Source organism: Podarcis liolepis (assembly GCF_965112155.1).
Source record: "Podarcis liolepis genome assembly, chromosome: 12".
NCBI lineage: Eukaryota > Metazoa > Chordata > Lepidosauria > Squamata > Lacertidae > Podarcis > Podarcis liolepis.
The window spans coordinates 2990630-3012570 of record NC_139563.1 but is presented as its reverse complement, the minus strand read 5'-3'; the positions used below and the strand labels follow the sequence as shown (position 1 = coordinate 3012570).

The following is a 21941-nucleotide window of genomic DNA, read 5'->3' as shown; positions in this document are numbered from 1 at the left end:
ACAGGTTTTCCTCTATGTTTGGATACCAGTGGCCACCATTTTGAACAAGGTGGCGGACCGAACCTTCCAAAACTGCACTGGTTTTTTTGGTCGCTTAGAATTCCCGAGTAACACCAGGAAGGAGGCAGCTGGCCCTGCTACCATTCGTAGGGGGCAAAGGCGTTCCAAGATGGCAATGGATCTTTACCTGAGGTGTCCGAAGGTGAAGAGGCATGAGTCCCGAGGGAGTGTCGGCAAGCACATTGAAGTGTGGGGTGGGAGGAGGCCCCATGGCCATGGGTCGGCTCTCTGGATCCACTTGGTAATTAATAAGCCCCCACTGTTCCAAAAAGGCATGTACCCTAGGAGGTAATGTTACAAGAGCGAAAGACTGAATAAAGGAAAAGTTATCAGAATGGGAAAGGCAGTGGGTCAGAAAGAGGGAACATTTCAGAACAGAAGGACTTAACTTCAAGACCAGTAACTGGGGAACTGGCCCTGAAGCATCTTACAATAGCTCCACACCCATCTTTTCCTTTTACTCTTGTTCAGCTCAGTTCAGTTGGGCTTGGGGAGAACTTCCTAGAATGCTGCATACATGCGTGTGTGTGCCCCCTACATGGCACACAAAGCCCATTACTTGATGCAGCTCTCTCATCTTGCCTCAGGCCAGGCTCCCCAACTGCTGAAGGGTGAGAAAAACCCTCTTCACTTGCCTTTAGGCAAATTAAGAAGCAGTTACTGTGCCAGGCAATTGGTTTGAACTGAATTTTACTCTCGCTCTGTCGACTGGCTTACCCAACACTGGGGTTTTTGTGGCTTTGCGCTTTATTACGTTGGTCTGGTTATACGCTCTTTTGGCACTGTTTAAATTCTGATTTTGATTTTTGTGAGCCATTATAAACATTTAAAATAAAATAAAAACCCGAATAAAGCAAAATTATTAAATGAGCATTTGATAAGAGTAAACCTGGCATTTCATAAAATGCAACCCTTCTGCAGGCCAATAATAATAATAATAATAATAATAATAATAATAATAATAATAATGTGTAATCACAGGCTTCTGAGATGGCTGACAGGAGGTTGTGGAAAGAATACCAGAAAACACAGCACATATTGAGGAAGTTCTTTCCCAAATGCTTGACTTACACCAATAAGTACTCAGAACTGACATCATGGCTGGGAATGAGTGGCTTGATCACATCGTGTGATCTCTGCACCTTTCCAACCAGTCTCTAATGAATCTATATTAGGCTGTCAGGGGTTTTTTAACCGAGACCACAGAGATGGGGATGGTGCCTGGAGCACCTTGTAAAAAAGAAAGAAAAAGGCAGCATAGGATATAAACAAGAGTAGCTTCTTCCTTCCATTTCCCACACTGCCTTAGAAACACTCTGCGCATGGATACTCTCCAGGCCAGCTGACAGAAAAAGCAGCAGGTAAGAAAATGCATGGCTGTATTTGGGCATAGAGTACATGTTCTTCGTCTTTCAAGCATTAATGTGCTCATCCCTCAATATTTCCCCAACCCTGAAGTTTTGAGCAACGGGATTTTTTGATTAAAAAACAACAACACTTTGATGAGTTAAATTTCCTGTTCCACCTGCAGCCAAGTAGAGCAAGACTTACCGCATTACTGCACAAACATCTCCAGTCAAGTTCCTTCTGCAGGCAGTGCTAGTCAAGTACTCTTGAGGGTTTAAGCGATACGTATCAATCATGAAATTGCGGTAAGCCAAATATCTGGAAAGAAATCCACAGATATAATATGGACACACCCTCCAACTGTGCGTCACTTGAGAATGTCAGGGTCTCTTTAACAGAGAAGGCTATTAAGATGCTGAATGACTTGCCCTTCACCCTAAGGTACTAGGGCAGGTTACGATGAAATACTAAAAACAATTTAAAGCATCTTACAGTCACAAAGATAAGGTGGTCCCTAAAAATATGCACCTCAAGTGTCAAAAGCCAGGGTGAACAGATGCCTCTGTGGTGGTGGAGTTCCATAACTTAGGGGCCACCATAGAGAAGGCCCTCCCAGGCTGCTGCCAACCCTCCTGCCCCCCGAACTTCTGAGGGTGAAGAAACTACTACAGGGAAGGAGGCGGTTTTTCAGGTAATATTGACAATTTAACTATGTGGTTGATCATTAACAACCTGTCTGAGGACAGGTCTATTGAGAAGCAAAACAAACACCTTCAATCTCCTTTCCTGAATTGAACAGGCATGCTGACCTATTTCAAACCAAACAAAACCAATTCCTGTTATGTTCAAAACCAAGGCCTGCTTTGACTAGGGACTGAAGCAAAACAAAAAGGTAAATGAGGGCTTCAGTGTGCAGCTTTTACGCCGTGTCTCATCTACTTGGGTGTCCTCGGTTTACTAATAGGACACATACCTTTAGTTACAACCCAGGCGTCAGAAGACGTTTTGAGTTTCAGTTCAGTGGAGCCTTACAGAGGGGCTCCAAGGAGAGCGCCTCTGGGGCAGGAAGGTGCCGGCTATTCCAAGGCCACTTCCCTTATGCAGTAAGCCTGAGAGGGTTTCACACATGGAAGAGCAGCTGAGGAAGAACAACTGGGACACCAGCCTGCTTCCTTCCGCACTCTTTCATGGTGAAACCAGGTGGGGGGGTGGAGGCGAGAACAAAAAGCAGAAGAGAAAAGGAAAATTGGAGAGAGAGAGAGAACAGCAAACATTAAGAAGAGGCATTCAGGATGGAAACTACGGAGCTCAGGAGGCAGAAAGCAGGAAAGTATTATCCAACAGCTATTTCCATTATGTAAGGGAAATACATTTTCCCTTTATCTTGTTGGCCCACTTAATGATTCATCTTCTAAACACTTCATTTCGCGCAATGCAAAGTAGAGCCCAGGTGAGCTGTGTCTCTTTAGCACTTTCCTTAGTGCCTCCATCCCTAAAAAAGTGCAGGTTAAAACTGCTCTCTTGGATGTAAGCCAGATGTCTGGCAGCAAAACCTCTCAGCACTGGCTCCCAGGCAGGGAGGCCTCTTTCTCCTGCATTACCAGATTTAAACAGCATCTCAGAACCTACAGCCTCTGGCAAAATATCTTTTATTTGGAGCTCCAACCTCTCCGCCCGGAGGCGCCAGGCCAGGCACAAGAACCCAAAGCCATCCAACTATTGTTTTATTTGGGGGGGAGGGGGAGGGAATCAGGCTTTGGAAGTGAACGCTTTATTATTATTATTATTTATTGATTAAAAATTTACATATCTATACAAACATCATATGCTATCTCTTGACATATGAAGAAAAAGAAAATTATGTAGAGAATAGAAAATTTCCAAAGGAACAAAAAAGAGGAAAAGGGGAAAAATTAAGAAATAACAAAGATACGAAGTATAAAAAAAATAGAAAGAGGAAAAGACAAGACAAGATTATTTACACAATAAAAGTGTTCATCGACACAATCCCTCCCATCCTTCTCATTTGGAAGTGAACCCTTGGGAACACAGAAGCATTGAGGAAGGCTGCTTGGTGCACAATAAGGAATGTCCATAGCTCTGTTACACAGGACAGAAGAGGAGACAGTTTGCAGGTATAAAAAAACCCCAAAAAACCCGTAATGATCATCCAAAGTGGAGGACAGGGGCAGATGCCCCCCCCCCCTGTCTCATGGAGGTCTGTTGGACCAGCAGAGCTGCAGTACTGGATACGGCCCAAAACACGCAGAATTTCAGCATGGCAAGAAATCCTTATGAAATTGACACAAACTCCACGTTTCTCCAAACCCGTCTTTCCAACACTAACTTTGTATTTACTTCCATGTCCTTACATTATGCTGGTTGCAGACTGCACTCAGCCCTCAAAAAACTTCCTTGCCTCTGAGTGAGTTGCTTCTAAAGGCAGTGTCCACAGCACATGGAAAGATCCAAGATGGATTCCTTCTGCCGTCTCAGACAGGCATGCATGCAGGAAAAGCCGCTTCTGGTGTCAGGGAACTGCCAAGCTGAAGAGCAAGTCAAAAGCCCCATTGCAAGAGGTCAAAAACTGTTACATCTGCACCTGGCTGTAATGGCCCTGGGTATAACCCGTTGTACCTGTTATAAGCGAAAAGGGGGACACAATACACGCTTACATTGTTCTGCTTTTACTTACATTTCTGGGGTCTTAGATTTGTTTTTCCCATTGAAGAATTCTGGAAGAGCACGGCGCTCGATTACATGAATACTGTGTCAGGAGGGAAAGCGGAATGTGGTCACTGTAGAACATGCCCAGATTCACTCAACACTCTGATCACACACTATAAACTAAGCAACCACGGCTAAGAGCATGACATCTATCCAAGACAAGACCTTTTCTATAAATATAGGTTTAAGAAACAGTTATTTAACCTTAAGAGTCTTCAGATCACTAATGCCAAAGTAGGAGGGAATAACATTCTGAATCTACATTTGCAGGAAAATAAGTTTGGAACGAAGTGTAGTTTTGGTCACAACTGCAGGAACCCATAGCTTTCGGATTTTCTATTATAGCATTACTATCGACTGCAACATGTTACAGTCTTAGAGGTGTAGGACAGTCACAATGTCCACAGTAAAGAGAAGTGCTAGCTTTACACATTATGGGCTGTAGCAAACAGCCATGTCAATGCTAAGAAATAAAGAAAACAAGAGTTTCTTTTTTAAAAACAACAACCCAAAACACACCAACTCAACATATATGGATCTTGTGGTTTCAGCTCTGCTTCCAATTCCTTTAACATACAGAGAGCACTCTTCATCTGCAACACACCACAATGTGCAGTGTTCTGGATATAATCCCTTTACCATCAATTGAATTATGAAATGGATTTTCTATTTGAGAGAACGATCGAAAGGCCAGTTCATTTATTGAAAGATTAGGTCGAAAATAATTGGGTAATGTGAATTTTCCCCCACAAATTGCTTTAATAGCCTCCAAGAGAGACTGCCATTAACAGAAGTTCCTGACTTGAAGGTCTTCAAATGCATTTACTTTAATTGTCCTCAACTGCCCCCTCTCCCATAACAGAGCTGCCTATATAGAAGGCGTTTCTCGGGATTTAGGCCAGAGCTGAGTGTTAGGACCTTCTCCCCCAAGAGTGCTTGGGCCACTGACTTTTAACACACAGGAACAGAAAAGCAGGCCCTGCTGGATCAGACCGGCATCCAGTCTCCCACGGTGGCAAACCACATTCTCAGCGGAAGCCCAACAGCAGGACATGAAGGTAATAGACCTGAGCATCCTTTACTGATGCCTGTGCTGTGTTAATTTTATTTATGGTAAAGGTAAAGGTAAAGGGACCCCTGACCATTAGGTCCAGTCGTGGCCGACTCTGGGGTTGCGGCGCTCATCTCGCTTTATTGGCCAAGGGAGCCAGCGTACAGCTTCCAGGTCATGTGGCCAGCATGACTAAGCCGCTTCTGGCAAACAATGCAGTGCACGGAAACGCCGTTTACCTTCCCGCCGGAGTGGTACCTATTTATCTACTTGCACTTTGACATGCTTTTGAACTGCTAGGTTGGTAGGAGCAGGGACCGAGCAACGGGAGCTCACCCCGTCGCGGGGATTCGAACCGCTGGCCTTCTGTCCTAGGCTCTGTGGTTTAACCCACAGCGCCACCCGCATCCCTTTTATTTATGGTACCCAGGTTTTTATTACAAATGTTATTGCCTCATGTTTAAATTGATATAGTGCACTGGAGGCTTTAGGAGGAAAAGTGACTCAAAATTTGCTCTGAATTGAAGAAACACCCTTCTTCTCTAGCACTAAAAGCTGTATACGGAAATTATTAATTGAATTAACAGGACAAATGGCGAAGAATACCTCCACATCCTATGCTTCTGGAGGAATGTTATCTCTGGCATGATGTGCCTGACTTGGTTGAAACACAAGATTTAACGTTTGAAAGATTCACCACGGAAATGAAGGGAAACAGGCGGACATGGATGTAAAAATGCCTCCTCCTTTTTGGCAACCAAATGACGCAAGTCTCGGAACGGCAATTATACCAGGCCAATTTGCATTCCGTTTAGAGGGTAGTGTCTAGCCTAGTTACAAGGGCTTGGGCATGCTTTGGATACGAAAACACTTTCCCCAGACAGCCATTAGACGAGCTGCGTCCACATACGTCAGAGCAAGGCACTTCAGGGCTGGAAGAATCAGACATGATTTTATTCATATCTACAACTGCATGAGGAAGACGGGTCCCATAGAAGCAAGGAAGAGAAAAAATGTGGGACAAAAATTTGGGGGGGGGGTATTCAGTGTGCCACTCAGTTTTCTTTAAAGGAATTGGGAATAATTTGGTTCTTATTTTTATGTGTAAAAGCTGCCTTGAGGGGTACAAATAAATAAAAAGATAATGATAATAATAATCACTTCAATGGGGAGTGAAGGTCTAACTCTGACATTCAGAAAGCCTACATGTGTACAAAATTAAGTGCAGTCTAAGATAAGCCATAATGCAGAAGATTTAGCATTTTATCGAACGCTACCCGAGTGATGTTCAATTTACACAATGGGACTTTCACTTCCTTTCCTTTCCCCAAGCCCATCCCACCCCACATCAGCTCTGAGGGTCAACAATCTTTTGGAGCAGATTTTGAGGGTGTGTAGGGGGGCTGCGGGGGAGTGGAGTGAGGGGGAGGAAGCTCCATTGTACGAGTAGCACAGCAGCGATGGATAAAACTCTCAGGTTCCCGGGCCTGACACCTATTACATATTCAGCATCGATATGGATTTATCTACTGTTCTGGCTGAGAAAGTGACCTCAACGCACACACTTAGGACATGCTGCCTTCATTTAGGGAGGAGGGAAGCAGCGGATGGGTGCACCCCATTCTTTATTCCTGCACTTCAGAATCCATTCAAAGGGAACAGAAACAGCTCATCTTGCAACCCAAGCACAACATCTATCCAACCTGGTTTGAACATCTGTCGTGCCGAGCTCTACAAAGAGGTTTGTTTCACTTATTTAACAGCCCTTCCAGGCAGGAAGCTGCTAACAGCCAGTCTACAGGCTTAAACTGGTCATGGCCCACCATGCTGAGGCAGAAGGCAAGGTTAGTTTTAACTGACCATACGATTCCTGGGCTATACCTGGGCCAAGTTATCTAGCATCCAGAACGGTTTGCAACAAATGGTGCATAGAGGCCAGTTTAGCTGAGATAACTACAAAATGAAAATATGTGATGTAGAGTGGAAAGGAAGGTTAATGTCAAAGGCTGCAACTTTCAGATTGAGGTAGTTTTTACTGCTGTGAAATACATCACAGGAACATGAGGGCAGGCTAACATGCAAGTGGCTGTCACACATAGCAGACTCTGGACCTGTGACAATTCCCTGGCTCCGCGCACCCTAGAACCTACCAGTTATAGTCAAACCAGGATGCATAGCTGGGGATAATGATGTGATTTGTCTGTTCCGTGACATTGTCTTCTCCGGTATCTATCGAGCGGCTCTGGTCACCTTTGTTGGGATCTTCGTCTTCCTGCAGGAGGAAAGATATAGAGTTGTTTGGGAGGTCAGCTATTGGCTGTGCAGACCACACAAAAAAAGTTCAAAAGGCCATAGTGATGTCAGGGGGTAGCGGTGGGAAACATTTTCTGGCCACAAGGCCAAATCTTGAAACTTCTGGAGGACCCAATTTGGCAGGCGGGCAGGGTTACCCACCTGACATCACAGTGACATCAGTTAAAGCTGCACTTTAGTTCATTTTTACTCATTCTTCTCTAAACGAAGAGGTAGCAGTTTACCTTTCCTCCCGTGGCGACCGTCTCCTCATCCTGCTCATCTGCAAAATAAATGAGCAGAGAGAAATAAACACAACGGTACAACTAATGAGCCTTTACACTTCGTGCCATCCAGATGTTTTGGACTCCACTCCCATCAGCCCCAGCACCCCACAGCCATGTTGGCTAAGGCTGCTGGGAGTTGCAGTCCGAAACCCTTGGGGGGGCGCCTGGACAAGGAAGGCTGCTTTACCACCATTGCGCCTCAATGGGGCAATAACTGCAGCGAGAACAAGAGAAGAAAAATATGCACAAGCCATTGCTAGAGAAGTCATGTGACTTGGCAAACATTGAGCCTGTCGCAGAAGAAAGGAGCACGGGTGTATTCCATAAGGGCCAGTAAATGGGTACTCGCTTAAGCAGCAGCCTTGTATTAGTATTATTATCTGAAGGAGCGTCTCCACCCCCATCGTTCTACCCGGACACTGAGGTCCATCTCCAAGGGCCTTCTGGTGGTTCCCTCACTGTGAGAAGCCAAGTTACAGGGAACCAGGCAGAGGGTCTTCTCGGTAGTGGTGCCCGCCCTGTGGAACGCCCTTCCACCAAATGTCAAAGAGAACAACAACTACCAGACTTTTAGAAGACATCTGAAGGCAGCCCTCTTTAGGGAAGCTTTTAATGTTTGATGCATTACTGTATTTTTAATATTTTGTTGGAAGCCACCCAGAGTGGCTGGGGAAGCCCAGCCATATGGGCAAGGTAATAATAATAATAATAATAATAATAATAATAATAATAATAATAATAATAATTCTCCTGCATTTATTTATATCCCACCTTTTTCCTAGACCAGAAAGGGGCCTGTGGCATGGGACTCAGGGGACCAACTCACCACCATCATGCCTGTTCCTGCTTTAGCTGGGAGTGGCCCTTCTCCTGCACATTGCAAGGCTCAGTGGGGAAGAGAGGAGGGATGCCCAGGGGAGTGTCTGCTGGGACCATCACTGGGCACCTGCCTTGCTCCATTCCCCTGACCTTAATAAGGTAAGGATGCTGCTTAAGTATCCTTGATTTCCCCTAACATTTTTGTTGTGAATGCCTTTTTGGTAGGAACACAGATGTGCATTGTTTTAAAACACTGTTGGAATATATTGAATTGGTATCATTTGTATTTGCATTTTTGTATTTCTATGTATCTGTTTTTTCCTGAGAACCACCTTGGGAGCCCCTCTTGGTTGGAAAGCATAATATAAATAATCAGTGACGTAAAAAAGCAAGTCAGAGGCTATTCAACTCCTGGCCTATAAAGCCCTACTTGGCCTTGATCCAACATGTCTCACTCCATATGAGACCATCTGCCCATTAAGACCCCTTAATGAGAGGCCCCTACTTGGGGTTCCTTCCCATCTAAAGGTAAGACAAGCTGGGTAGCCATAAAAGCTTTTCGCCAGTTACATCTACAAATCTATCACTACCCTGCTTGGAAAAGCATGCTTCCACCTGCAGATATTTACGGAAAATAATCTAAGACCTTATTTTATTTTTAACCCACAAAAATTACAAACATTTTTGGGACTCACACTGTTTCAAACGAATTTAACAAATAGCCAGTTTCATTTGTGAGGCTGTGATTTGTAACTGTCAGAAAAATTGTGAAGGTTCAGTTAACACTAGTGGCATTGTCTCGAAGAAATGTGAGCTTCCCTGAACATTGTTTTAGTAGGGAAGGATATAAAAAGACTTGCCATGGCACTGTCAGCTATTTTAGTGAAGAATCACCCTTCCCCTACCTACAGAGATAATTTTAAATGCCTGGGGCAGTTTTAAAAATAATAATCGTCTGGCAGCCTTTTGGAGGCTTCTCCCCTCTGCACCCTCCTTTAGAATGAGAGCCCTCCAGAGAGTAAGAATAAGCCTCTACAGAAAATTGCTCTTACACACACCCCTGGAACGGGCTGAGTTACAAAGCAAATATAGTTGCCAGCCTCAGAGGAGAGGGGGAAATCCATCATTTAAAAAAACCAAGCAAAGAACTTACCAAGGTCTGCCACTGTTCCTCCTTTCACAGGAGTGTTTTCACTATCTTTCTTTGGATTTACTGCAAAAAATAAACAAGATTGAGAACGTCAGGCTGTGCCTTCTCTGCAGTAACACTGCATGGGTTGTTACATTATGCAAAGGTAGCCTGGCCACCTTTTCACTCTCCCCACCATCAATCATATGGTTATGAACCACATTTCCTCATTATCTGGCTTTGCACACAATGAGCCCCCATCCCAAGCTAACAATCTTCCTTTGCATTTGTTGGTGAATTAGACTTGATAAATAAAGAACTCGAGGTTAGGCTGGGCAAGGTTAGGATGAAAGGCAGTGAGCGGTTCATTAGGATCATCCAGTTATGTTTCTGGTTCTCATAAAAAAAACCTCAAGAGCAAAGACTGGACTGGCTGCATATAAGTTGAGGCCAGACGACCAAGGCCTCCTGATCAAAGCCCAGCTGACTGACTTGCTACTCTACAAACAGCAATTTTGAAGGATGCTGTCAGGGAACTGCCATCAGAGGCAAGAGGAGAGGTAAGACGCTCCAATGATGCAGGGGAGGGAACTAGCAAGGAGAGAGAGAGAGCTTCCGCTGGGGAAGGAAATCCAGGGGACACCAGGGAGGAAGGAGAGGCAGAGAGTACTGCGGAGAGGAGGCTCCGAGACTCTTCCAGTGAAATCAGCGGAGAGAGCACAGGACCTCTGCTTGGCACGCCCACGCTGCGCAGAAGGCTTCCGCGCAGAGAATCTAGGAGGAGACTGGGCGTCAAAGAATTTCTATGTTGGAAGAAGTTTAGGAGACGCCCACTCACGGATTCTGCCAGTGACTGAGACAGTCGCGTTGTAAGGGCTGTCAAACCAGGGAAAGGTTTAGCTATACTACTAGCTTGGAGCAGTTTGCAGTTTACACACAAGCAACCCCAATTCCCATTACAGATGCTGTCCTACTACTGAAATGCTTGAATGTAGAACCATCAAGCCTTTCTATTCAGACTTCCTATAAGTAGTTATTTCGAAAATCAGGTTCTTGCCTGGAACATTACAGTTGAGTCTTACTTTCCCAGGTTTTTAAGACAGAGACCACTGAAAATCTTTGCCCAATAAAAAGAACCCAAAGAAGGGGCCAGTTGCTGGACCTGGCCAAAGAACCGTCTAGTTCAGCATTGTGTTCTCACAATGGCCAAGCAGACCATCGCAAGCCAGACCTGAGAGCAACAGCACTCTCTCCACCTCTGATTCCCACAGTACAGCTAGAAGTTACTTATTTCATAAAACTGATACACTGCTTGATTATTAGAAAAAACTCACAAAGTGGTTTACGAAAAAGATAAAGCAATACAATTATCTATAAGAATTATTATTAATAATTAGATTTTCAAAAAGTTAAAATAACAATAAACTAAAAACAGATTAAAATCTCCATATACACAAGCCACTGTGATGAGTAGCCAATGATCATTATCCACCCTGAGACTGTGTAGGACTTCCAAGACAAAACTGGGAGAAAGACCTTTGCTTCAACAATAGACCTTCCTTGTTTTGTGGCTTGAGACTGAAGTGCCCACGCAATGGGGAGTAAGTAAGCTGCACTGTAGACATCAGCACTGCCTTTGTGCCTTGCCGCTCCTTTGCCAGCCTAATGAAACACTTCTAAAATTTCATGCTCAAGGCCTGTCAAGTGGGAGACCTGCAAGCGCACAGCCGAGGTGTTAGAATAAAACACAGTAGTGATTTTGGGGGGGGGGGGAGAAACAGAAGCCACTTCCTTGTTCCAGCTCTGCAGGAGACCAAGGAGAAGACTGGCCAATAAACATGGGTGCAGGATTTGTGCATTCACAGCTTGCTACATTTAACTGTTTACTTTGCTGATCTGTCCACCACAGTTCAGAAGAGGATGACGGGCACCACGCCTGCTGCAAGCCCAAGAGGGCACTGCTGTCAGCCTGCAGGCAAAACTGATTTGCGTTCTCGCAAGGGTCCTTTGTGAGTAACTGCGGCGAGCTATTATTCCTACACATTCTGGAAATTACTCTCTTGCCCAGTGCTGAAAATGTTACTTTTTGCCCATTGCTTCTCATGTTTCTGACAGTCATCTGTCTAGCGCAGCCTCTGGTGCCTTGTCTACATCTTGTGCTAAACATGATGATAGTAGATAAGGAACAGAGCCTTCCAATAACCGATCGGGCAGCTCCAGCTCCAGATCAGCAGAGTATTATGGCAGTATATCTTTTAAGCACGCATTTTGCTGAGAAAACACGCTCCTCTTTCCAACAGCTAAAAATGTACACAAAGCCAGCTCTGAAGGGGTTTATTCAAGATCAAAATACAGACTAGATATTTTCGATGCTCCGAAGCAACGGAAACCAAATGCACTTCCACAATATATTCAGGGGGAAACAAACATTTACGTTGGCAGCTGGGGATTTATCCATTGGGAGGGAGGGAAAAGATATCTGGGTAGTGGAGCTGATCACATAACTGTGAGCCAATTACGGTCTGCAAACACAGACAAAAGAGGCAGTTTTAGAAGGAAGAAGGAGGAAGTTCTGGATAGGAGAAGAATGTCTGGCTTGCTTCGGGAGGAAGGAGAGACGAAAGAATGGAAGCACTGAAGGTAGATCACCCTCTTTTGCAGGTCAACTCCAGCAGGGGCTTGAACATGTCGCCTTAAGACTTTTAACATGAACAATTGTTCTCACTAAGGGAAGCAAAGATTGGCCTTTAATTCTTGGGGCAGAACACCCTAAGAAAACAGGAAATTCCTAAATCATGCTCACATTACACTGAGTTCCGGATTGGACACACTCTCTCTCCCTTTTGCTTTGAATGCAGGAGAGGTGCAAAGAGCTTCTCTCTGTGAGTAAGCCTGATGTGTGTGCCATTGTAGCAGTGTTCGAAACTCCCACTGTTTTAGGCGCAGTTTGCGACAGGGAAATTTCATTAGCGCAAGCAGTTTCTGAGTTCTGGGCGCAGTACTGCACCTAAGATTTCAGATTAAAACTGCAGAGTGGAAGGAAAGGAGGACCTTTTTCTGCCTCCCCACTTCCAGCTCCTCTGAAGACTGGAGAAGAGACCCTCTTAAGAATATTAGGGAGGTGGGCAGGGGAAGGACTAGACCATGTGAAAAATGAACATAATATTCATTCATTTTCAGCTTTGTATTCTTGTTATAAAAAGTGCACCTAGACATTCCATTGTTGCACTCATAGCCTCAATTTAAGGTGCCATTTAGCTCCTAGCTTTCATATCTGTTTTTAACACTGTGTTGGAGAGAGATCTCTGCACGCATGGCAAGAATGTGTTGTGCTCTGCAAGAGCAGTCACTCAAGCTCAGGTTTTATGCAAAAAGTCCAGTTCCGTTCCATCAAGATTACCCATCCTCAGCATCAACAAACAAGACATGGCAAAAGCCATGGTACGGAGACAGCTCAGTCATGGGGCAAGTATCTGGAACACTGTACCATTTTTAGGAAGTACCACTTCTTCTATGTTAGGCACAGGGGTCGGATCCTCCATGTCCTTGGTAAGATCCTCTTGCTCGTCTTCTTCCTTTTGCCCTCGCCTTTTCCCATATAGGCTTGCTTGCCTGTGACAAATTAAGCACAAACAACAAGTCACCTAACGGCTTCCTAACATATGGCTGCATCAGCTACATTCTGTACTACTGTGATACTGCATCTCAAAAGTTTGGGCAGAGCCCATGTACCTGTAAGAAACTTCTGGGCAGTGCTATTCACTAGGTGAATAGAAACCACAATATTTCTGGCTGGATGGCCATCTGTCATGGATGCTTTACTTGAGAATCCTGCTTAGCAGGGGGTTGGACTAAGGTACTGGGTACCTTGGGACGCAGGTGGCGCTGTGGTCTAAACCACAGAGCCTACGGCTTGCCGATCAGAAGATCGGTGGTTCGAATCCCTGCAACGGGGTGAGCTCCCGTTGTTCGGTCCCAGCTCCTGCCAACCTAGCAGTGCGAAAGCATGTCAGAGTGCAAGTAGATAAATAGGTACCGCTCCGCCAGGAAGGTAAACGGCGTTTCCGTGCGCTGCTCTGGTTCGCCAGAAGCGGCTTAGTCGTGCTGGCCACATGACCCAGAAGCTGTACACTGGCTCCCTCTGCCAATAAAGCCAGATGAGCGCCACAGCCCCAGAGTCAGTTACGACTGGACCTAACGGTCAGGGGTCCCTTTACCTATACCTGGTACCTTAGGAGTACCTTCCAACTCCAACGAATTTCTAATTAATATTCTGGAGCTAACAGTGATCATTTTGTGGCGGTGTGACTCTCTGGGACTAGATAGATACGCCTGGCAGAAATCAGTGACTGCAGGCAAATGCATTCTTCTCCATTTGTGGTATAGGGTTTTAGGAGATATGGAATTGGGGGTAAGTCTAATTGTAATAAGGAAAGGAGGGGTAGACAATTATGGCCTCCTTTCTTCAAGCTTCTCTGCCACATTTGAGCCTTTTTAATGTCGTCAGTCCAGAACAGACCATTAATCATTCATAATATAATCTTAAGTGGCAGACCTGGTGTGTATAACAGAGACGTGGTTTGAAGGCCCAAGAGAGTCTGTCTGAATCCAGCTATTCCTGATACAAGGTCACTGAAAAGGAAGTGTGGGGCCCTACTAAGGAGATGATCATGCTTAGCAGGGGCTCAATCTAAGGCACGGTCCATTTTGCGTGTGTACACATAGTACAGGGAATCAGGACAGAATAAGGACTCTGCTTCAACCCACCATGAACAAGCGAAGATTAATTCACTAGACTGGATCTTTAGTGAATTTCAGGAATTCATTTCTGGAGGAAGCTGTTATCCAAATCAATAATGCTTCCTTTTAAAAAATTATATACACTATGATGCTGTTCAATTGTTTTAATTTAAGCTACTTTGAGGGGTGTAGGGCAGAAAAGTCACACATAAATTTCAAATATGAATAATGTGTGCAATAGCTTAGGCTCATACAAGGAAGAAAACAGTTGTCGTTTTTTACGTTCAACAACTGCACCGACAACTGTATTAAAGAACAGAGTTACATCAGGACAGACTTTGCCATATTGAGAAGTAAATTTGCTTATTAATGGTCTCCGCATGTCAACTGCGAGGCGCTCATTAGATTGGAAGTAATGACTGCGTCAAGTTTTCTTCTACTGGCAGGAGGTACATTCCCCTTGGATGATCAAGGAATGAGGCTCAATGTGCGGCATTAAACATTCATGGACTCAAGGAGATGGCATCTTAGCAGGCCGCTGTAAATGTGGAGTTGAGCCGAGCTGCTGGCTCATCTCTCTCTCCCTCAAATATTTCAGAAATAAATTATTGTAAACTGCAGGAGCTGCAGACTACTCACCCCTTCTTTCCAGCTTTCTTCCTCGATTCTGCTGGGGTGGGAGGAGGTGGCGGTGACGGGGAGTGCCGCCGTTTTCTGGCACCTGTGGCTGCCTTCCTATCCCTCCGTTCAGGGCTATGGACTGGCTGTCACGAGGGGGGGAAAGGTCATCAGCGATAGGCATAACCTGTCCAGAACTAAGATGCACTCTGCTACCTACCAGGGCCTAGCACTGTCAGTTTTTGCTTAGTAAGATTTCAGAGAGAGGCTGCCAACTACTTAAGGGTACTACCCAGCCCTTCAAAGATGCACTGCAAAAATTCACTTAAAGAAAGAAGGTAGGCTAAATCTTCAATATATGAACTCCTGCGTGTAAAAACTGACACATCACACACATACACACCCCATGGAAAGAACGAGTCAAAGGGATTCAAGCAAAGTTAACAGGTCTAAAAACCCCTCTTGGCTCCCGCAGACCAGAAGATGGGAAATAGATGGGTCTGTGGAAGGTCAACAGAACTGGTCCCTGGCTCTTCCCAAGCAAGCTTGTTCACTTGCCATTTCAAGGAAAATTTGAGTCATAGAGCTAAGTCCCACACTTATTTCAAGAGGAATACTGGCATTTCTTCAAGAACCAGACAATCAGCTTAGGTATAGAAGCACTGAGTAAAATGAAAGAACACCCAACTAATGCAGTTATTGTACATTACATCCATCATATGAAATAGGTAATCTTACTTCTTCATTTTTCATATAGATACGCTGGCGAAAGCTGACCAACTTCTTGTTCTCATCTACTTCATAATCTTCTTCATTCATCCATTCATTGAATACATCTGTGTCCAAAATCCACTTAGCATGAACCTGCAAAAGCAAGTGCGACAACACACAGGCACAGAGTGCATTTCAGACAGTCTCCTCTCATTTTGAAAACACATTACAAAAATTATTGCAATCCACTGTGTGAACAACTGCAGCAAGCAAGAAAGCCAGAACTCCTTACTTCCACATTAATTTTTATTTGTCAGAATTTGTAAACTGCTCTGCATTCAGATAATACCCAAGTAGTACACAGGAACAGAACACAAAACAGATCACAAAAAGCACTGCAACACAAAAACCACCAAGAATGAAGAAATGCAAAAGAGAGACTAAAATAATGACAATAATTTTATTGTTTATATGCTGCCCGTCTGAATGAGTTGCCCCAGCAATTCTGGGTGGCTTCCAACAATGTACAGTTGCCTTCCAGGGGTTACAGAGACATGCTATTCATGTAGGTCTTAAACTGAGTCTGCAAAAGCAACTGTTGAAATAATCTCCAGTAGCAGAGCTGAGAAACATTCCCATGGTGGAAGTTGGAGCCCAGCAAAATCTGGAGTCCAGCAAGTTAGCCATTCCCAGTATACAGGGTGTGTTCATGAGATTTAGCTTGGCCTTCGCCAACCTGGTGCCCTCCAGATATTTTGGGTGGCTGTGCTGGCTGGGGCTCAAGAGGGATCTAGACCAAAACAGCCCAGCATATTCAGTTCATAGCCAGAGAGGAGTCAACAAAAGGCAAGTGGAAACAGCACCCACCTCTGTACAATTTGCCAGCCCAAAACTTTAAAAAACGGGTTCTTTTGCTTTTGTTTCAACAAGATTAGAGTTCAGGAGCATCTTATGTGGCACTAGAGTCCTGAGCCCAGTCTTTCCAGCCCACTGACACAGCTCTCCTCTGTTCCTTCACCTTAATTCTCATCACGTAATACTATTATTCTGCTGACTGCAGGAAAATGAATTAATGAATCCGGGAATAATGTTTCATGTTGTCACACAAGCACAGCAATTATCTGAAAAGAAGCAGTTCTATTGAAACAATTTCCTTATTTTTCTCTCTCAACGAATGAAAACAGCCTCCACTCACAACTGCTGCACACAGGCCTCTAATCATTCTGAAAGCAGAAATAAGGCTGCCAGTGTTGTACTGCCTCTAAGTTCAACAGACTCCAGAAATTACGAACCTTGTCATCATTAGCATGAACTCCAAGCCTTTAATCAAACAGACCTCCTTTGCCCTAACAAGTTCTCATTTCCAGCACTAGGGCTTTTTAATGATACATTGGCCCTTAAAAACAAAAGGCCCTTGCAATACAATAACAAACATTTAATCTGGTTAATGAAATAGTTTGCGAAGGACCATTCCTGTGCTGTGGTAATGGAATAACCTGTGCTAGGAGCTGAAGTCCAGGCAAACCCCTCCTGCCTTACTTGGGGGGCTTATCTCTGCCAGGAGAGATGAGAGCCACCCACTGCATTGCTAAAATATATATATTATCATTAAATTTTTAAACCATTTGCAGCATTGAAGAGCTCAATTCTAAACAGTTTCTTTCTGCAGTTTCAATATATTTATTTCATGAAATTTACTTACAGCTTAATTGTAAAAAAATAAAAACACCTCAAAGAAGTTTACATGTGTTTTTATTATTTTATAATTTAGTCTTAAAGTATTGGTTTTGGGGTTTTTTATACAGTGGTACCTCGGGTTAAGTACTTAATTCGTTCCAGAGGTCCGTTCTTAACCTGAAACTGTTCTTAACCTGAAGAACCGCTTTAGCTAATGGCCTTCTGCTGCCGCTGTGCCACCGGAACACGATTTCTGTTCTCACCCTGAAGCAAAGTTCTTAACCCGAGGTACTATTTCTGGGTTAGCGGAGTCTGTAACCTGAAACGTATGTAACCTGAAGCGTATGTAACCCGAGGTACCACTGTAGTATTTGTACACCACTTGAAGTGTTTATGTTTTTAAGGAACACCTTAGTAAGTAAATAAATAAAGGGAGCTTTTCCTGCTACCATGGGAAGAATTAGTTTGGTTTAGTAAGACAAGTGCTTTGTCTATTGCTATTCTAGACTTACCGCTTGCCCTCTTTCGTACTCTGCATGTGTGAAACAACACGCTGCATTCTTTCAAATACCATTATTTCCCTCTGGGAACGGAAGGCTGTGAAATTACGTCAGCGCAATTTCGGGAAGAGCACACACTCACCTTCCACGGCTTCTCTGGAATTGGAGGGTCTTCGATTTCTGCATCTATATCAGTAGCATGAACCCAAGTGTCATAGCTATAAAGGAAAATCAAAAGCAACAATGTGAACCCATCCCTCAGGTAGTTTCATTATGGTAGCACAGCCATAATAAAAGCATCCAGTGATTTTGCATCACACTCGTTGTAAAAGAAAGAAAGAAAGAAAGAAAGAAAGAAAGAAAGAAAGAAAGAAAGCCTTTTAAAAGACATGGCATGCTGAAGCTGGTAAAATGTGTTGAAATAAGTGTAATGAAATAGCAGATCTGGTGGCAAAACATATCTTTGGGCAAGGCAGTAGACACAGCAGATGAGCAAAAGGAGCCCTCAGCTACCATTTCAATGGAACAGCTGCTCAACACCTTAAAGAGCCCAGCATTTATTTATTTCTACAAGTATTATGCCACTTAATATAATCTAATCCGATTAAAAGAAAAACAGCACAACACAATTCAACATTTCCTAAAAACTATTAATAAAAACATGATGAAAACAAAGCAATTGCAAGGCTAAGGCTGCAACAGTTGACCCAAAACAACATAATGTGTGTTTGTGAAAGGATGTGGACAGTGTAACAGATGGCAGTTTCCAGCCAGTTACGAGGAAGGACTATATTATGGATTTTTGGTGTGGGTTAGTGTTTCTCAAGATCACCGTATCTTCTTCTCTCAGCAGAAGATGGTGCAGACATCATGTCAAAACATCACATGTGGTTTGTTGTACTGCCTGAACCAACAATCACGGGGGACAAAACTATGGCTTGCAAACAGCCATCAAAACAGGATCTGAACCACAGTCTGAAGACAGCCTGCATAGGATGGTTTAGGAAAATGGCAGTTTGTTATGACTGCACCGAGGGGCTGCTGTTTGGGAGAGCATCTGTGAATTATCAAGGGAGGAAAGGGGAAAGGAAACCACACAAACTGGAGTTTGCTTTTCTATTTGGAAGGGGAAATATGGTTTGGGGTCTACCCTACGGTTAGGGAAAGCCATGGTTTGGTGTTACTTCTGAACCAATCCTGTATTATCAAGGTGAGGCTATTTCATGTATCTAATGATGGATTGTCTTTTATAGGGGTCACAGCAGCAGTGCTCTTGGACAAACATCCGTGCAGGCAGCCACCTTGAATTTTAAATGTATCCTTCCCACCAGATAAGCAAGGGGCAATATTTTTGAAAAATGGTTGCTAGCACTTCAACCCTTGTCATTACCTGTCTGGGTAATAGCCCCAATGCACAAGAACTTGCTTGTCTTTCTTCATTACAGGTCTTAGCCACTCTTCTGCAAAAGGGAAAAATAAAATGCCATTAGGGGCAGAAAGTGATCCAGCTTTAACACCATTCTAGTTTCACAAGCTTGAAAACATTCACTTCTGTCATCCCAAAGGGAAGAGTTCACAAGAGATTCATTTTCTTAATGGAGTGTCCATCTACAAAGGGCTCACAACTAGGAAGCAAAGATTGGCTCAGTTCTCAGTATCTGGGTAAGAGCTTTGTCAGCGTGGAGTAAGGAGAAAAGCAGTAGTACAGAACAGAATAGGAGGGACATTTAGTGATTACAGTGGAACCTCCGGTTACGAACTTGATTCATTACGGAGGTCCGTTCTTATCCCGCTGTGCGCGCGCACACCGCCCACCCTCATCCCGGAGCAAAGTTCGCATCCCGGAGCAACTACTTCCGGGGTTAGCGCAGCTCATAACCCGACGCATGCGTAACCAGAAGCGTTCGTATCCAGAGGTACCACTGTATTTCCCCCCCCAACATTTATACACTGCCAAACAGCAGTGTTTGCCTGTAAACAATAAAGTGTAAAACAGGAACAGATGATGACATCCATATAGCAAAGTTCACACCAAAATTTTCCCACTTCTTAAAACTCCAAACACATATAAAAGGAAATCACTAAAAGATGAAAATGCCCTAACAAAGGTGCCCTAACCAGGCATGTCTCTCTGGGCAGGGAATTCCATAACCAGGGTGCCATCCCTGAAAAGGTCTTCTCTAGCTGCACCCACTGCATCACAATTGGCAAGGGCATCCAAAGGAGGGCTTAGAGGCTTTCGGTTCCAGTCTGCCTTAATGGAGGCAGCCCCCACAACCGCGGGAGAGAATAGGCGATGGAAAAACAAGAAAAGAGGGTAAATCATTCTGGAAATTCCCCCAAGGGATGGGGAGAATGGGCTTCACGCGCAGTCCATCTTGGTACATGAAATGCAGGGGTCAGTGAGGCGCTGAGTGCAAAAGCACCTCGCCTGGAGAAAACCCTCCAACGCCACCATTAAGAAGCAGAGATTCTCCTGTTAATTAGAGCGTAATTGGACTAAAGTACAGGTGCGTGCTAGAAGAGATGAGATCACAAACTGTGGAACAAAACCAACTGCAAGGACTTTAAGGTTTGAACTTGAGATAAGACTTTATTTGGTGCAAAAGACGATTGGGGGGAGGGGAAACTATGATTTCTTTATTTAAAGTTTTCTTCTCTACATTTAAGATTCAGCAACCCTCCTCTGAATGTTAGTTCAGATTATATTTGTACAAGCAAGGATGGAAGAAATTGGATTATAAATATAGAATATAACATCAAATTGAACTGTGTGTGTAAAAAAGAAAAGAAAAAGGGAAGCAAACTATTTTGAAAAAGGTTTACAGTGGAAACTTAGAACTGACTATTCCCCATCCTTTATTATCTATGAAGTAAACTGAACGTTACGAGGAATTAAATTTGGTAACACCTAAGTTCCCGCAGTATAGGATAGCTGGCTGGGACTGATGGGAGTTGTAGTCCAAAACACCCGGAGGGCACTGGGTTGGCAATGGCCACTTTATTCTTATTGCAGCCTTGTGCACAATTGGAGCAAAGGCTTTGGTCCTCAAAAGGTCCCTGTAGATTTCATTACTCCAGTGAAACTATTAAATCTGAGCCCTATCTATTTCCCATTAAAATTTCTAGAAGTTGGAGACTGTATACATGTTGCTTTTGCAGTGATGAGGGTTGCTACTAATGGTGCATCTTAACACTTCACCCCCACTCCTTCGTCTAGAAAACCTGCTCAGCAAGTTACTAACTAGCTTTTAATTGCACTTGAGAAACGTTTTATTCTGGTTGTTCTATGGAGTTTTCACAATGTTAGCCGATGTGAGGTTCTTGAAGGGACATAAAATGTAAATAAATAAATTTGCTCCATCATTTCAAGGTCACGGGAGTTTAACATTAGTAAATGAGACCCTGTGGATATTGAGTACAGTGGTACCTCGGGTTAAGTACTTAATTCGTTCCGGAGGTCCGTACTTAACCTGAAACTGTTCTTAACCTGAAGCACCACTTTAGCTAATGGGGCCTCCTCCTGCTGCCGCGCCACCGGAGCACGATTTCTGTTCTCATCCTGAAGCAAAGTTCTTAACCTGAAGAACTATTTCTGGGTTAGCGGAGTCTGTAACCTGAAGCGTATGAAACCCGAGGTACCACTGTATTGTTCCTTTGTGCAGCTTTGTATTTGGCAGATTGTCTTGAGTATAGCATTTAAACGTCGCGACTCAGTGATAATCACACATTTCGCGGACAATTCTTAAACCTGCCTTTAACCATAATATGTCAGCATCTTGTAGCTCAAACCTATTTCATGCAAATGGAGGAAACTGAACGTGCACAGCTTTACTTGGCCAATGCTATTGTGACGACAATCTTGCAACCAACGCGTGGCAGAGGACGGGATGCTGTGGGGAAGAAGATGCTGAGGAGCAGGCTGGCTGGGGGCTGAGTGACAGGTCATGGAGAGTTCAGAGAGAGGAGGGGAAAGACAGTCG

At 44.1% G+C, this 21941-nt stretch overlaps 1 protein-coding gene across 1 annotated transcript in view; it reads right to left on the bottom strand.

Moving 5' to 3' along the window:
- SMARCC1 (SWI/SNF related BAF chromatin remodeling complex subunit C1) overlaps window positions 1-21941 on the bottom strand; it is a 95125-nt gene that overhangs the window by 55804 nt on the left and 17380 nt on the right. Inside the window, exons 7-17 of the mRNA XM_083466660.1 lie at window positions 19349-19418; window positions 18101-18176; window positions 15809-15934; window positions 15092-15216; window positions 13200-13324; window positions 9737-9796; window positions 7723-7760; window positions 7336-7457; window positions 4103-4174; window positions 1612-1725; window positions 188-341 (exon numbers count right to left, since the gene is read on the bottom strand). Coding sequence (XP_083322786.1) covers window positions 188-341; window positions 1612-1725; window positions 4103-4174; window positions 7336-7457; window positions 7723-7760; window positions 9737-9796; window positions 13200-13324; window positions 15092-15216; window positions 15809-15934; window positions 18101-18176; window positions 19349-19418 — 1082 coding nt within the window. The remainder of the gene's footprint in view (window positions 1-187; window positions 342-1611; window positions 1726-4102; window positions 4175-7335; window positions 7458-7722; window positions 7761-9736; window positions 9797-13199; window positions 13325-15091; window positions 15217-15808; window positions 15935-18100; window positions 18177-19348; window positions 19419-21941) is intronic.